This window comes from Neovison vison, chromosome 1 (assembly GCF_020171115.1).
Source record: "Neovison vison isolate M4711 chromosome 1, ASM_NN_V1, whole genome shotgun sequence".
Lineage (NCBI taxonomy): Eukaryota > Metazoa > Chordata > Mammalia > Carnivora > Mustelidae > Neogale > Neogale vison.
The window spans coordinates 230,241,367-230,257,292 of NC_058091.1; the positions used below are offsets into that span (position 1 = coordinate 230,241,367).

General features: G+C 35.8%; 1 protein-coding gene and 1 long non-coding RNA gene across 2 annotated transcripts in view; one reads left to right on the forward strand and one right to left on the reverse strand.

The window, feature by feature from the left end:
• Positions 1–15,926, forward strand: part of LOC122889412 — a 76,680-nt gene that overhangs the window by 52,784 nt on the left and 7,970 nt on the right. The gene's annotated exons all lie outside the window — the stretch shown is intronic.
• Positions 1–15,926, reverse strand: part of MAP3K1 (mitogen-activated protein kinase kinase kinase 1) — an 80,907-nt gene that overhangs the window by 14,581 nt on the left and 50,400 nt on the right. The window contains exons 4-10 of the mRNA XM_044224486.1: positions 13,625–13,825; positions 13,104–13,220; positions 12,597–12,745; positions 5,596–5,717; positions 4,918–4,999; positions 4,629–4,812; positions 2,143–2,418 (exon numbers count right to left, since the gene is read on the reverse strand). Of these exons, the coding sequence (XP_044080421.1) occupies positions 2,143–2,418; positions 4,629–4,812; positions 4,918–4,999; positions 5,596–5,717; positions 12,597–12,745; positions 13,104–13,220; positions 13,625–13,825 (1,131 nt within the window). The remainder of the gene's footprint in view (positions 1–2,142; positions 2,419–4,628; positions 4,813–4,917; positions 5,000–5,595; positions 5,718–12,596; positions 12,746–13,103; positions 13,221–13,624; positions 13,826–15,926) is intronic.

Here is a 15,926-nt window from a genome sequence, read left to right on the forward strand (position 1 = left end):
AACAGGAAGGACAAAGGGAAGGGAGAAAGAGAATGGAGAGCTTTAAGGGATGGAGCCATTTCTGCTTCCACTGTGCATGGCACACTAAGTAATTATAGAGAAATCAAGAGTATAGTCTGATTCTCAGAGTCCTTTCCCTCCACAGTTCACAAACTAGATGGGAAACCGTCTGAACTTAGGAAGAAACAACCAGACAGTAAGGCAGTACTTTGAACAGTCAAGTATGCCTGAAGGTTTGTGTTGGAAAACAGTAAGAAAAAGAGGTAAAAAGTTGGGCCAAGAACATTGGTCTTTATAGTATGCTGGTCCCTGGATATTCATTCTACATGAAAAAACCAGACCATGGTAAGATAGTTTGGGAAATAATGCATTCTACTTCTTGTTCTTATAAATTCCTAATGTACATTATTTTACTGAAGGTTCCTAGAAGCCTTGCAGGGTACAGACCCGCTTAACTTGTGTAATTCATTGCTCATCAATTTTAACTGAACAGAGAACTCTTCCTTCAGGGGAAGTTTTCATAATCCTGCCAAATTGCCATGGAATGTGCTTTTGGAAATGCTGCTCATCCTCTAAGGGTTTCTAACCCAGGGAATAACCAAAGTGGTCTTTAAGGAATACTGATGGCTACTATATAGTCAGTGTTCTTACAGTGTGCCACATTTTATGGCTAGAGGTTTTACACAATCTCATTTCAAACCTAACAGGTAATATTTTCATTATTTTATGTGAGAAAGTTGAAATTTAATGAGTCCTAAAGTGATATTGCCAGCAAATGGAAGAACCACAATTTCAATTAAGGTCTCTATAATCTTGATCTTATGTTCAGACTGCCTAGGCTAGTCGCAGTTTAACTAGCAGATTATTCAAGTACCCCAGTTAGGATGGTAAGTTATGAAATCACTCAGTTCTAACTCCAAATTCATGTTCATAACCATCAGGCTATATTACCTCTCAAAAAGAAGATTCACTGGGCATAGTTCTTACAGGATGGATTACAAGAAGACTGAGAGTGGAAGCAGAGAGATTAATGAGTTTTAAAAAACCCAAGCTTGGGAGCCTAGTTAAAAGAAGAAAGAACTAGGTAAGAATTATTCTAAAACAGTCGTCATGAAATGGGGCAATTCTGACCCTCAGGGACACTCAGCAATGCCTGAAGACATTCTTGGCTGTCATGAAGGAGATGGGAGGGAGAAGAGAGGTTTGCTACTGATACCTAGTGGGTAGAAGCCAGGGATGGTGCTAAACATCATACAGTGTACAAGACAGCACCCTTGCCCCCAACAAATAATTATCTGGCTCAATGTCAAGGGTGCTGAGGTTGAGAAATCCTGTTCTAAAGATATATATACTCAAAATGGAGAAAGTCAAGTTAGCCTCCAAAATTACAAATTAAACAACCTCCTCATTCCATCCCACTCATGAAAGACAACTTTTAACAGCTTCAACTAGAAAAACAACTCAGTTATCTATGTCATGGAACCCTCCTCTGTGAAACCGATCCTGAATTCCATACAACAATGTTTATTAATAATCAGTTCTCCTTAATGTCTAATGTCAAATTATTTTTAAAAAATCAAAGGAACTATGATCACTTGCTATCCCATAAAGCATTTTTAATTTGATCATGTGTAAGGTATTAGGAAGATTTAAAGACAGGAACAGCAAGACATGGCTATTTTAGGGAAGAAAAGTAACCAGCATATAAGAAAACCTGAATAGGTTAAAACAAGTAAAATCCAGGGGCGCCTGGGTGGCTCAGTGGGTTAAAGCCTCTGTCTTTGGCTCTGGTCTTGGTCTCGGGGTCCTGGGATCGAGCCCCGCATTGGGCTCTCTGCTCGGCAGGGAGCCTGCTTCCTCCTCTCTCTGCCTGCCTCTCTGTCTACTTCTGCTCTGTCTGTCAAATAAATAAATAAATAAATAAGATCTTTTAAAAAACAAAAACAAAAAAACAAGTAAAATCCAAATGAAGAGATTAAATAGAAAACTGCAATTTCTTGGGATTATGGAATAAAAATTTGGTTTTTCCAAAATTAAATCAGATAAAGTAGTTTTCACTGGATCTTAAGAGTGGTATCTACAAGTTCTAAACAAAACAAAAACCCACCCATAATGCTTTGGTTATGTAATAAAGCTACTTACTAAAGCAGCAACGTACACTTTGTAGACAGGGTCGGCACAGACCATTGACAAAACGTTGCAGCATGCCTCTACCACGTCTCCTGAGATACTGGTCTGGGAAGACCCGCTGGCCCCAGCACTTGGGCTGCTTCTACCGTTGCTCCCAGAATTTCCAGTGCTCTCCCCATTTGCCAATAGCAGAGCCCCACTAACATCGTGGGAAAGACGCCTGAGAGCCATCTCTCTTACATTCCAGTTTCTAGAAAATAAGCAGCCAACGAGTTCCATTCCAAATACCTATAGTCAAACAAACAATTCAATGTGAAGAAAAACTGGTAAGTCTCAAATATTTGAAAATAAGCATGATTTTTGAGTACTAAAGGAAAATTGTGTACATTTCTTAAATCTTCACCAATCTACAGTTTCAAATTATGTCCAGCCACTTAAAAATCAGAAGGAGGAATTTTATATTCAAGTTTAACTGGTAATTACCCAAACTCCTTAACATTCATTGGTGTAAACAAAATTAAGAGTGAACTTCATTAAGTAATTAGATGGGTATGTGTATGTTTTTGTACTGTTATACTTATGACAAAAAAAAAATCTGTTTAGAACCCCAACTTTTTATTAAGGTTAGTTACAGAGAAAAAAACCGAAGCAAGATAAAGGCAAATAAAAAAAGGCAATGGAGTGTCCAAAGAGATACAGAGTATTTCTCCTACAGATGACAGTGGTTAAGTCAAAAACTTTAAATGTGACTTTTGTCTTGCAGAAAAAGGTTAAGGGAAAAAAATACCCTCAACAAAATACACGGAACTACAACTGAGGAGTGGAAAAATCTCAAGAAAAAAACTTGTGTTCAAATCAGCAAATCAGGGAGCCTGGGTGGCTCAATGGGTTAAGCCGCTGCCTTCAGCTCAGGTCATGATCTCAGGGTCCTGGGATCAAGTCCCGCATCGGGCTCTCTGCTCAGCAGGGAGCCTGCTTCTCTCTCTCTCTCTCTCTCTCTCTCTCTCTCTCTCTGCCTGCCTCTCTGTCTACTTGTGATTTCTCTCTGTCAAATAAATAAATAAAATCTTTAAAAAAAAAAAAAAATCAGCAAATCACCGTGCCTGCAAAGAAAGGGTACATGGTCTTGACATTATGGGCCAATTAGTTAAAAGTAAACTTAAGACCCAAGATAACTTATCTTATGAAAAATTTCTGAATTTAGAGATGAAAATTTCTGAAATTTTAGGGCAAATAAATGATGATTTATTTAAATGTGTTCCATTAAAAGGTGACACTAAAGGAGAATAAATCAACCAAAATAGTCAACTTATGCCTGGCATGCAGTGTTAAATAGCATACCATGACCTAAGTCTTAATTCTGTCTTATGTCATATTCTTAATAAAAAACTAGTAGATAGCATAGTCCAGCCTAAAGCTTAAGCAAAACTGACTACACCACTGCCCTGAAAGAATGGCATCCATAAACAATGAATCTTGGAACACTGAAAAAATAAAATAAAAAAACAAAACACAGGTATTGCAAAATAAACAAAAACGACAACAAAAAAACCACGAAAGAATGGCATCCCTAGCTCCTGAGTACCAACTTTGAGAATTCTCTTGAGGACTCATGAAGGGGCAGGGTAAGGGCCTATGTTCAATACCATTAATGAACGAGATAAATAAGGTTATGTTTTTTAAGTTTTCAAATTTTATTAGATTCATGATAGGTTACTTACATACTAAGAAAAGAATTCAAAAGCTGCAGGACTATAATAGTCATTAAAAAGAAAAAGGAAATCCTAATGACATACAAACTTAATGAGTCAGTGTGTCTGTTTACAAATTTAATAGTATTAAAAAGAATTTAACAGTTTATTAAAAACATTTTACTTTACCACTGTCTACTGGAGACATTGTTTATAAAATATAAAAAATAATAAGCAGACAACAACAAAGAAAATCACTAGAATCCAACCAACAGAAATTCCAATTTACCGAGTAAGAAAAATGATTTCATCAGAAAAGAAAGTAAAAATGGAAACTGTCCTTTCAAATAAAAATGGCTAATATAAGGCAAAAGCTCTATGTTTTCTTTCTTATTAATCCACTCAGCAATTTAGCACCTACTATATGCCATGAGGATACAGAAAATAAAACTGGGTTTAAATGGTAATAAAAAGAAAAATGACAGAAAATTCTTCGTAGAAATGGGATTAAACATTTGAACAAGTTAGCATTGAAGGAGTCTAGCCTCTATCCTTAGATAATCCTGATGTCTGATGGTTCTGAAAGAGATTTTTCTAGAGATGGGAGGTGGGACTCCAACAATGTTCAAAGTTTAAACTCTTTAATAAGCAGATGAGTATTAATACCAGAGGTAAATTTTTCAGTCAAATTATCAGTCATGATGGAGGCAAGCAAAAGTACTTTCTTAAATTAGAACAACTGGGAGGTAGCTACATTAATTGGTCTATAAAGGTTTATTTGAGACATGAAGAATAAAAACTATTTACCTGAATCCATGGCTCAGCTAAATCTTTGTAAGCAGGGGGAATCTGCTGAGTTCCATAATGCGTAAGGTTAAAATTGCTCTCCTGACTCCTCCGTTGGGATCCAGCCAAAGGTTGCTGATGTACTGTTTGCTGCTGTGCAGCTCGCAGGGAAGAAGGGGAATCTACAGGGCTTGACAGCTCGTGGCTAAATGAAAAATTAGCAAAAGTTTGTTAAAAAATTTAGTAACACTTCCAGAACATTTTTATTTTTTATTAAACAGGTCTACATCATTAATTCAAAAACTGTTACCTGTAGAAATCATGCGATCTCCACTTAGACCTACAAAGAGGACATATCAAAGGTTCTCTATTTCTTCTACATTCTTCTGCCCCTGAAAAATTAGAGGAAAAAAACTTCAAAAAATATAAATACTTAACATTAGTTGTATGTAATAATTGCTGCTAATGGTTTGTACAGGTTTATAGCGAAGGAGCCTCAAAAAATACTTTGATGTATTTACCTGAAGCAGGCAAACACAAGAGGTAAAATTATTTTGATGCACGTACCTTTTGCATATGCTTTTTTTTTTAGTTACAGCATGTATTTTGCTGTTTTTTAGAACATTCTGCCCACTTGATTACCTGGTAAAGTCATTCCAAAACTTGCTTTCATGTTACCCTGTCATGCCTGCCCAGGTCTTCTACCTCCTCACCTCCACGTACACTTTCCAGATAAGAAATATGTTTTCAATCCTGTGCATGCCTTCCATTACTACATGTATCACCCCACATTACATTTCTTTGTTCACAAAGCTCATGTCCTAAGAGATCCTCAACTCCATTTCACTGAAAACTTTACATAAGTAGATATACTTCTTTTCTTCTCTCCCCAGTCTCCCCAAAAGTCATGTTAAAATCCTAAAGAATATAGTTAACTCCTAAAGTAACTGTGCTGAGTAGGCGCACAGGGAGAGAAAGAGCCACATACAGATTGACATGCAGTGATGATGCAGCTTGTTCCTGCAGCCATCTTCACACACGGTCAGACTCTCTTCATCAAGCATGCCCAACAAGCAAATAGGACACATCTGTTCCTCCTCATCTTTTATACTGTGAGGAAGGAGAAAGGAAAGCATTAAATGCCAAAGAATATACTGCAGAATTAACACCACAGCTAAAAACAATTTTGGATTCTTTACAATACGAAAAAAACTCATTAGAAATTCTTGTTAGGAGCATCTTCTATAGAACTATTAGAGAAATATTTATTTCTTCTATTGCTATAGAGTAATTTTAAGTAAGAGTCACACCACTAATATTTATAGATTATGGGTATGTGTTAACCTTTCCTTGCTATGAATACAATTCAAAATATGAAGTACAATCTTAGAGACCTATGTAGCCCCAAAATTCTGCAGTTGTACCTTTTCAACAACTACTATAAGGTTTGACTTATGGAAATGTGATATGCCATCAGATTCAAGATTTCGATTATTGAAAAGGACCTTAGAGCTCATTTATCCATGTAAGTCTGAAGGCCCATCACAGGTGCTTTTTGTGGGTCTATGAACTGGTCCAACTTTCCTAGAAACTAAGCTAAAACATACATCACATTGTTAATAAGCAAAACCCTTCAATTAGACTTTTAGGAATGTATCACAAGGAAACAGACAGAATAATGAATATCTCTATCTGTATCTGTATATCTTCACTGCAGTATTATTTAGCATAAAGGAAAAAAATAACCAAATGAACATCAAAAGGTTAAAAAAAATAGTACATCACACACTGTGAAGCTTTTAAAAAGGATCTAAGACATTCATAAATAATGACAAAAACATCCACAATATACTATATGGTGGGGGAAAACATGACAGAATTCTAATTTGTATAGAACAATTTCAATATATGGTAAAACTGCAACTTTACTGTGTATATTTAAAGTATACTGTATATATTCGAACACTCTTAATACACAAAGTGCTTATAAAAATCAGTAAGAAGGGGCGCCTGGGTGGCTCAGTGGATTAAGCCGCTGCCTTTGGCTCAGGTCATGATCTTAGTGTCCTGGGATCAAGCCCCGCATCGGGCTCTTTGCTTAGCGGGGAGACTGCTTCTCTCTCTCTGCCTGACTTTCTGCCTACTTGTGATCTCTCTCTGTCAAATAAATAAATAAAATCTTAAAAAAAAAAAAAAAGTAAGAAACTGTTGGTGGGAATGCAAGTTGGTGTAGCCTCTTTGGAGAACAGTGTGGAGATTCCTCAAGAAATTAAAAACAGAGCTTCCTTATGACCCTGCCACTGCATTACTGGGTATTTACCCCAAAGATACAGATGTCGTGAAAAGAAGGGCCATCTGTACCCCAATGTTTATAGCAGCAATGGCCACGGTCGCCAAACTGTGGAAAGAACCAAGATGCCCTTCAACGGACGAATGGATAAGGAAGATGTGGTCCATATACACTATGGAGTATTATGCCTCCATCAGAAAGGATGAATACCCAACTTTTGTATCAACATGGACGGGACTGGAAGAGATTATGCTGAGTGAAATAAGTCAAGTACAGAGAGTCAATTATCATATGGTTTCACTTATTTGTGGAGCATAACAAATAGCATGGAGGACATGGGGAGTTAGAGAGGAGAAGGGAGTTGGGGGAAACTGGGAAGGGGAGGTGAACCATGAGAGACTATGGACTCTGAAAAACAATTTGAGGGGTTTGAAGTGGCGGGGGGTGGGAGGTTGGGGGAACTAGGTGGTGGGTATTATAGAGGGCACGGATTGCATGGAGCACTGGGTATGGTGCAAAAAATAATGAATACTGTTATGCTTAAAATAAATAAAAGAAAAAAATCAGTAAGAAAAATACTAGGAATTCAATAGTAAAATGGGCAAAGAAGATAAAAAAGCAACTGAAATGAAAAACACCAATAGCCAATTAAGTATGAAAATTGAATTACAAATGCATATTAATGAAACTCTATCTTTTTTTAAAATAATCTGGTTGACACAAATTGTGTAAGTTGGTAACATCTGGCTTCATTTTGGCATAGGAAAACAAGTTCTCATATATACTACTGGTGGCAGTAAAAACTGAAATTTTTGAAAGGGAATTGCTAATATTTCTTAAATTACTTAATGTACATATGCATGACCTAAAAAACTATTTTCTAGGATGCTGTCCTACAGAGTCATTTGGAATATATAAACAAAGCAAATGTATTGCATTTAATAGGCAAAAAGTTGGGTGTACTAAGTGTCCATTAATTACGGCAATGGCAAAATAAATTGTCTCCTATCTACATTATCTTATACCGCCATAAAAAAAAAGTAGTGTGTATTTTTGTACTGACTCAGGAAAATCATCCTGGTATCTAAAATTAAAAAAAAAAGTTTCAGATCAAAATTTAAAGCATGAAATTTATATTTGTTTAAAAAACAAAGATGATAGAAGTACTAAGGAGTGTATGTATATAAAAGAACAATGCAGGAGAGAGTTTTATTTCAGTTTTTAAAAGTTGTATTAAACTGTTAACAGTCGTTATTTTGTATGCAGCTCAGACTGGAGAGAGGGATTTTGTTTTGTATTTTATAAATTGTTGTTGAACCTTCATGATGTCACGAGTGGCTTTTAAAAATCAATAATATTATTTCCATTACAGTATACAGACTAGGTTCTGAGATGTTAAATAAGCTGCCAAGGACCATTAAAATCAGTTTGTGCTATGCTTTAATTTGAGGAGAATATTTCATATTCTGCCTACCCCAACAAATTCGAGTCTCTACTAAGGCTTTTCTCTGGGCCTAATATTACACTTCTACAACCTTAAGCTATAGTTCCTGAAAAACAGTCTGGATGACAGAGAGCAAAGTAACAGTTTGCTTAAAAAACTTTCATAAAAAAGTTTTTATGTTACAGTGCAACAAAGTCATGATGCATGATTCCTGAGGTGAAGGCACACATACTAGTCTCTTCCCCTCCTGATTATTTGCCCTTCTCTTATCTCTTTTCATAATTATGGAGCTATGGGGAATGGGGAAGTGCTGTCAAAATATATATGTGGTAATGATAAAAATGAACAGATACATGGCAGAAATCACTTGCACAACAGTCTATAATAAACATATAAATGGCAGAGATGATCCCAGGTCAAGTAACTTTCAAATTACACCAAAAATAGCTTATTCAAATGACTTAGAAGAAAAAAATTAAATTCCACAATTTAGTCCAATTGCAAGTATAACTTATCACACAAATGCTTTACTTTTTTTTTTTTTCAAAGTTTTTTTTATTTTTAAGACTTTATTTATTTGACAGAGAAAGAGTCAGCAAAAGAGGGAACACAAGTAGGAGGAGTGGGAGAGGGCGAAGCAGGCCTCCCACTGAGCAGGGAGACCCATGCGGGGCTGGATTCCAGGACCCTGGGATCATGACCTGAGCCGCAGGCAGACACTTAACAACTAAGCCACTCAGGCACCCCTCAAATGCTTTTCTGACTTCAGCATCCTTTTATTGCTGGGCATGAACTGTTTCTCTATTTTCACCTTTTAAGAAACCAGCAGAAACATTTTTGTGCCCACTTCTTCTACATTATACATTTTCTTTTTACCATAGTTTTCTCAGAAATAAAGTCACTTGAACAGAGAGCAGGTATTAGCATACTACAAGGGGATCACATTAGCCTGTACCAACTTTTGTAAATAAAGTTTTACCAGAACACAGCCATACCCATTTATTCATTTATCCTCTATGGCTATTTCAGCTACAAGGTGATGAACCTTAAAGCCTGAAGTATTTAAAGTCATCCATAATAATGCCACCTGCTAATAACCATTAAAATTCTTACTCATTATGTATACACCCACAATACCTTTATATATAAAAATTAGATTCAGGGGGTGCATGGGTGGCTCAGTGGGTTAAAGCCTCTGCCTTCGGCTCAGGTCATGATCTCAAGGTCCTGGGATCGAGCCCTGCATCAGGCTCTCTGCTCAGCAGGGAGCCTGCTTCCTCCTTTCTCTCTCTGGCTGCCTCTCTGCCTACTTGTGATCTCTGTCTGTCAAATAAATAAATAAAATCTTTAAAAAAAATTAGATTCAGGCACAACACAGTATTATAGAACCTGGATTTGGTTTCATGCCATTCAGTATTCTTCAGACTACATAATTTAAAAAAAATTTTTTTTTTAAAAAACACTTTGTCAGAAAGAGAGAGAGAGAGAAAGCAGGAGGTGCAGCAGGTAGAGGGAGAAAAAGTCTCCCAACAGAGCCAGAAGTCAGATGTGGGACTCGATCCCAGGACCCCGGGATCATGATCTCCTGAGTGGAAGGCAGACGTTTAACCGACTGAGCCACCCAGGTGTCCCCATATTTTTTTTTTTTTAAAGATTTATTTATTTGAGAGAGTGCACAAGACTGCAAGCAACAATAGGGGAAAGGGGCAAAAAACTGGAAAGAATCTGAAGCAGACTCCCTGATAAACTCAGAGCCGGAGACCAGGCTCAGTCTCACAATCCTGAGATCACGATCTGTGCTGAAATCAAGAGTTGGATGCCTAGCCAACTGAGCCACCCAGGCACCCCAGAAGCATAATTTTAATAGCTACTGCATGAACTATTCCTAATATGGGTATACTTTAACCATTCCCTGGCTGGATATTTAAGCTACTCTCAATTTTTTCCATGATACCGTGACAGGGTTATATATATAAATCTTGTGCATTTCTCAGATTAAAACTATTTGTCAAAAAAGTACATTTACTACATCAACAAATATAAACGTTTTTTAAAAGAACGTATTTTTTTCCAGAAGGCTACAGAACTTGACATACGGTGAAGCAAATCCTTATACAAGAACTGAACTGTCTGACAAATTATCTAAATAAATCTATATAAATATCTAAATATCTATACACATATATAAATAAATCTTTTTTTAAATGACCATTTCCTTAGTATGTTTGTTAGCTTCTTGAAATTTTTTTGTGAATGTTCTCTTCACGCCCTTTGCCCATTTATGTACTAAGACCTTAGGTTCACTTTGTCCCAATTCTGGCTTTTGTTGTTTCTTATATAATTTAAAATTAATACAGTGCAATCAGGTCTCCAGAGTTCCTGTTTTTTTTTTTTTATGTAGTCTTTAGATATAAAAATTTGTGGTTACATGAAACATTAACCTACCTACCTGTACAGTATAATGTCAGTATATCAAGATGACAGCTTCAGTGGTTCCCCCCCATATATATATTAATCCAAGTGAATAAATAAAACCTCCACATTATGGCCAGTCCATATTTGGAAGTTATCTTCATTTATTTTAGAGAGAAACTTTCTATTTTAACTTTGGCTACCTGGTGTTAAACATTTTTTTTTTCTTTTCCAAAGCAAAAAGCTATAGCAATGTGAATCAAAAGGAGGAGGGTTCCAGGGACGCCTGGGTGGCTCAGTTGGTTAAGCAGCTGCCTTCGGCTCAGGTCATGATCCCAGGGTCCTGGGATCGAGTCCCACATAGGGCTCCTTGCTCGGCAGGGAGCCTGCTTCTCCCTCTGCCTCTGCCTGCCTCTCTGCCTGTGCTCACTCGCTCTCTGTCTCTGACAAATAAATAAATAAAATCTTTAAAAAAAAAAAAAAAAAAAAGGAGGAGAGTTCCAGAATAAGCTTGGGTCATGAAGTTCAAGAAATAAAACTCACTTTTTCACTATTTACAAGAGATAAGGAGTAACAGAAAGAGCCCTGAACTAGAAGTCAAGATACTTCCTTTGCTTAGCTGAGCTGCATGACCTCTTTTGGCTTCAGTTATCACTAAACCATGTAAACTAGAAATCTCTAATTCCCCCCAAAACTTGTAAAACTCTGCAATTCTAAAATCAATTCATTTAATAAAAAAATAAGAAAATCTAAACATTTACTTTTCCCATATATCTCTCCATTCTTTTCTTTACAAATCCCCTGATCTCATTACTTTCCATTCTTCATCAATTTTGAAGTAGTAATAATACTTAAAAAAATTGCTGATATGAAGATGGAACTTAATCACTAAGACTAGTGCTTCTCAAACAGGTGCCTCGGGAACATATAGGAGGTGCCCTTTTAAGAGAAGCAGCATTCCTTTTCTGGAGTAATTTTAAAAACTCATTTTTACCAGTGAAGGAACCAATGAAGGAACCCGATAAAGAAGTTAGAAAAGAAAGAAAATTCACATGAGAATTGAAAATTTTTTCACACTTGTCATTTTGGGCTGTATTTCAGATCCTCAGCATTATGTGTTCATTCTTATTAGCAGCTAGGCAATAGAAGAGTTTGAGCAGCACTGAAGATTTTAAATACCTGTGATTAACAGCTCCTGTATCACTTAATTACAAATGATTAATCTGTTTAGAAGAGCATCCTTGTGTTCTCACACATAAATAAAACAGCCTGTAATGAGGATTCTGTGAAAATATCTCTGAAAGAAGTAGTGATGTCATACAATTTAAGGTACTACATGGGAAACTGCTTTTGGAAAACCACTTTGGCTTGTATATAATTTGTTTATAAAAGAACTAAAGACTTATTTTTTACACAGTAGCTCAACTTTACTGTCTGCCAAAGAGTGGTAAAACCATGTAATGAGGTTTGTATAAGAACAGAATGAGAAACCATATTAGGTGCTTGGCAAAAAGTAATGACTGATAAACAGTAGCCACTTATATTTTATACTTGCCACCTGATTTTTCTTATGAAGTGCCTATTATATTCTGATTTTTATGGTGCCATTTTTCAACAGTGTAGTTCTTCAGGATGAAAAGTCCATATATATATGTATGTATATATGTATGTATACACACAAATACTCAGATGACCTTTAAATATTGTTTACCCTTGATTTTAACTTCAAAGCCAAGATTCAGTAATTATTTTCGAGCATCTTAACAAGTAAATATAAAAAATTACCCCTATAATTAAAAAGTAACACTGGATTAATGCTTTTAATTCCTTAAATTGTACTAACCTGTTTTCTGAACTAGATGTAGAAGTACTAGATGATGACAATGTATGAGAATTTGACATGCGTGAAACAAACTTCTGGATGGTGTTACGAGATGGAGCTTTGATCCTTGAGCTACGCCTACTGTGATATTTCTGGAACAAACTTTCAACCTAACATTGAAAAAAAACAGTAACAATGATATTCGCACTATAATATACATATAAAGAGTTCTAGAGGTTCCATTGTCTTTTATTTCATAAATTTTTCACAAAGCCAATCTTAAGAGCTTCAAAAATAAGAACATATATAGCTTACTAAGGACAATATTTAACATGTCAGTGTTTACTTTCTTTTGAATCTGGAAGAAAAAACTAGTCAATGAATTATACGAGATAAGCCTCAAATAATTCTTAAATATCTTTACACCTTCAAAATGTCTCTTTAAATTTATAGCTCATGGGAAATTGCCAGGAATGAGCCATAAGAAATTGTTAGCAGTTTTACTCTAAAGCATTTATTAAAAATTACCTCAAAATTCTTTAAAGTTTTTCTCCATAACATTGGGTCTGAAGGTTCTAGTTGAAACACCCGGAGCATAACAAACAACAGATGAATACAAAAAGTTCCACGGCCACAGCTGCAGTTCTAAAGAGTTACAGAGAATTTATCAGTAATAAATCTGTGGTTCCATCAGAATTCCTAAGATGATCACTTTTTTAAAATTTCCAAGTTTAACAATGTTTCTGTTAATTTGCTTCATTATTCTTACATAGTAAAGTATCTAAGAATATGTAAGGAAAGTCTACATTATGACTTAATCTCTTATTTTTGGTGAATTTATTAAATCAGATTTGTGGTCTAAAGTATATTGAGTCATACTAGAGACCTTCACAAATACATCAAATAAAAATGTTTATTAGCCCAAAATATATTTTAAATTCACTTTAGTTAACTAAGAGAATTAACTCATCTAAATTTAAACTGTTATAGTACATACATTTGAGTTAATACCAGATACTAAGAAAATGTAAAATGGTGAAAAATCCTACCTGAGGCCCAATAAACACCCGGTATTTGTTGTCTGGGCTGTCTCCTCCAATCAGGAAAGAGTTGGGTCCTATTTGTTGCAATAAGTACAGCCTGGCCCGCATAACTTTGTTTACACGGCGGTTTGTCTCCTCAGGGCTGTATGGTGAGAAGCCATCTGGTGAAGGGGCTCTTCGAGGTGGTGTGACTCGCCCACTCTGAAACTTCACAACGTTGTTTTTGTGTTAGGTATATTACTTACTTCTTGATAACAATCAATGACCTCCAAAAGGGTCATACCAGATATGGCCACGTGGCATTTTATATTCTGAAAAAATGCTCCAAAATATAATGGGACAAAACGTGTTTTGCAAATGCTTATCTGACATATGCATCACAAACAAACTTCTAAAATCTCAGTCATCCTTATAACTAATGACAAATATTTGGCCAAGTGAGACAACTATGTGGTAATTTTACAAAATGTAAATATTTGAGTTCTTTGAAAAGCATCAGGTAAACCAAGATTAAAAGCATAAAAATTCATCCATAAGCAAGCAAAACGAATTCTTTCTAGTGATAAAAATTAAACATACAATTCCCTGGCTTCCACTTAACATGTTACTAAATGTTCTTTGCAACTGGTAATTTATAACTACCATGGAGTTCCTCCCATATATTCTGTAGAGAACTAGTAAGTGACTTTCCCCAGATTAAGACATTTCACTGAAGGCAGACAAAATCTCCTGTGGTCAAGGTGATATATATCACTCATTCCACTCCACTGATTCCCCTAGAACTTGGACTTTCTATAATAATGCCCAGGGGGAATTCTAGTCCTTTTTGATGCCTCGTTTAATTGCTAAAGATAATAAATGTTAGTGAGAACATGAGGGATTAGAACCCTCATACAGTGCTGGTGGGAAAATAAAATGGCACAGCTGCTTTGGAAAACATAAACCAGCAATTTCACCTTCGGGTATAAACCCAAGAGAGGTGAAAAGATACAAAGAGATCTGTACACAAGTGTTCCAAACAGCATTATGCATAATAACCAAAGACTGGAAACAACCCAGAAGTCCAGCAACTAACAAATGGATAAACCAAATGTGTTTATCCATACAAAAGACGTTATTCTATAGTTAAAAATGAAGTACCTCCAAACAGAATTACAGAGAATTGGGTCAACTGGAAATTAGTTTTGAATGTTAAACAAACAAACAAAAAACCCCCATGAATATGGCATAGCTAATATTTTTATGTTAAAATACATATGTATGTGGCAAAAATCAACCCACACATTGATAAACATATTTTGTGTGTGTGGGGGGAAACAAAAACCAAAAAAAACCCAAATGGGGTACTGGTACAAGTTATACCATGGATGAACCTCAAAAACATGATGATAGGTGACAGAAACCAATGAAAAAAGAAAACCACATATACTGAATGATTCCATTTACTGTTTATGAAATAACTAGAACAGGCAATTATATATAGACTAAGAAAGCAGATTAATAGATTAATAGTTGCCAAGGGTTGGGCAGAGACTCCTAATTGGTCTGCGGTTTCTTTTTGGGGTGATAGCAATGTTTTAAAGTTGACTATAGTGATGGCTACAACTCTGAATAGACCAAAACCCAATGAATAGTATAATTTAAACAGTATAGGAATTATATCTCAATCCAGCCATTACTTTTTTAGTAGGCAGTTATTAAAAAGTGAAAGAAAAAACGAGTACACATGCACATGCTATATGACCTAAGTATTCAGACTATGGAAATGCTCAAAGATATGTAAAATGCCATATGCATAAAAAGTATGTTTGCAGGACCATTTTTTTTTAGTAATGAAAACAAGGAATATACATGTCCATTAATTAGTATGCAGTTCATTAAATAAAGTATGATTTATCCAGATAATGAAATGCTAAACTTAGTGTTAAAAAGAACAAGAGGTAATTTTGACTAACATATATCCTAAAGTGGGGGAGTGAAGGGGAAATGCAATTCTGTATATACTTGTGGTAGACTTTTATACTTTGATGGCCCCTATACCTCCCTGTATTTACACCCTTGTGTAGTCCCCCATCACACTGATTCTGGATATACAACTAGCATGTAACTACCTTTGGGCAATAAGGCATTAGGAAACAAGGCAGTTTGAAAAAAGCTTCCACACTGGACTTGCCCTCTTGATACACTTTTTTTTTTTTGGTCTCATAGTTCCAGAGGCTAGAAGTCCAAGAACAGGTGTGTCAGCAGGGTTCCCTCTGAGGATAGAGAGAATCTGTTCCATGCTCTCTCCTAGTTTGCAAAACTTGGT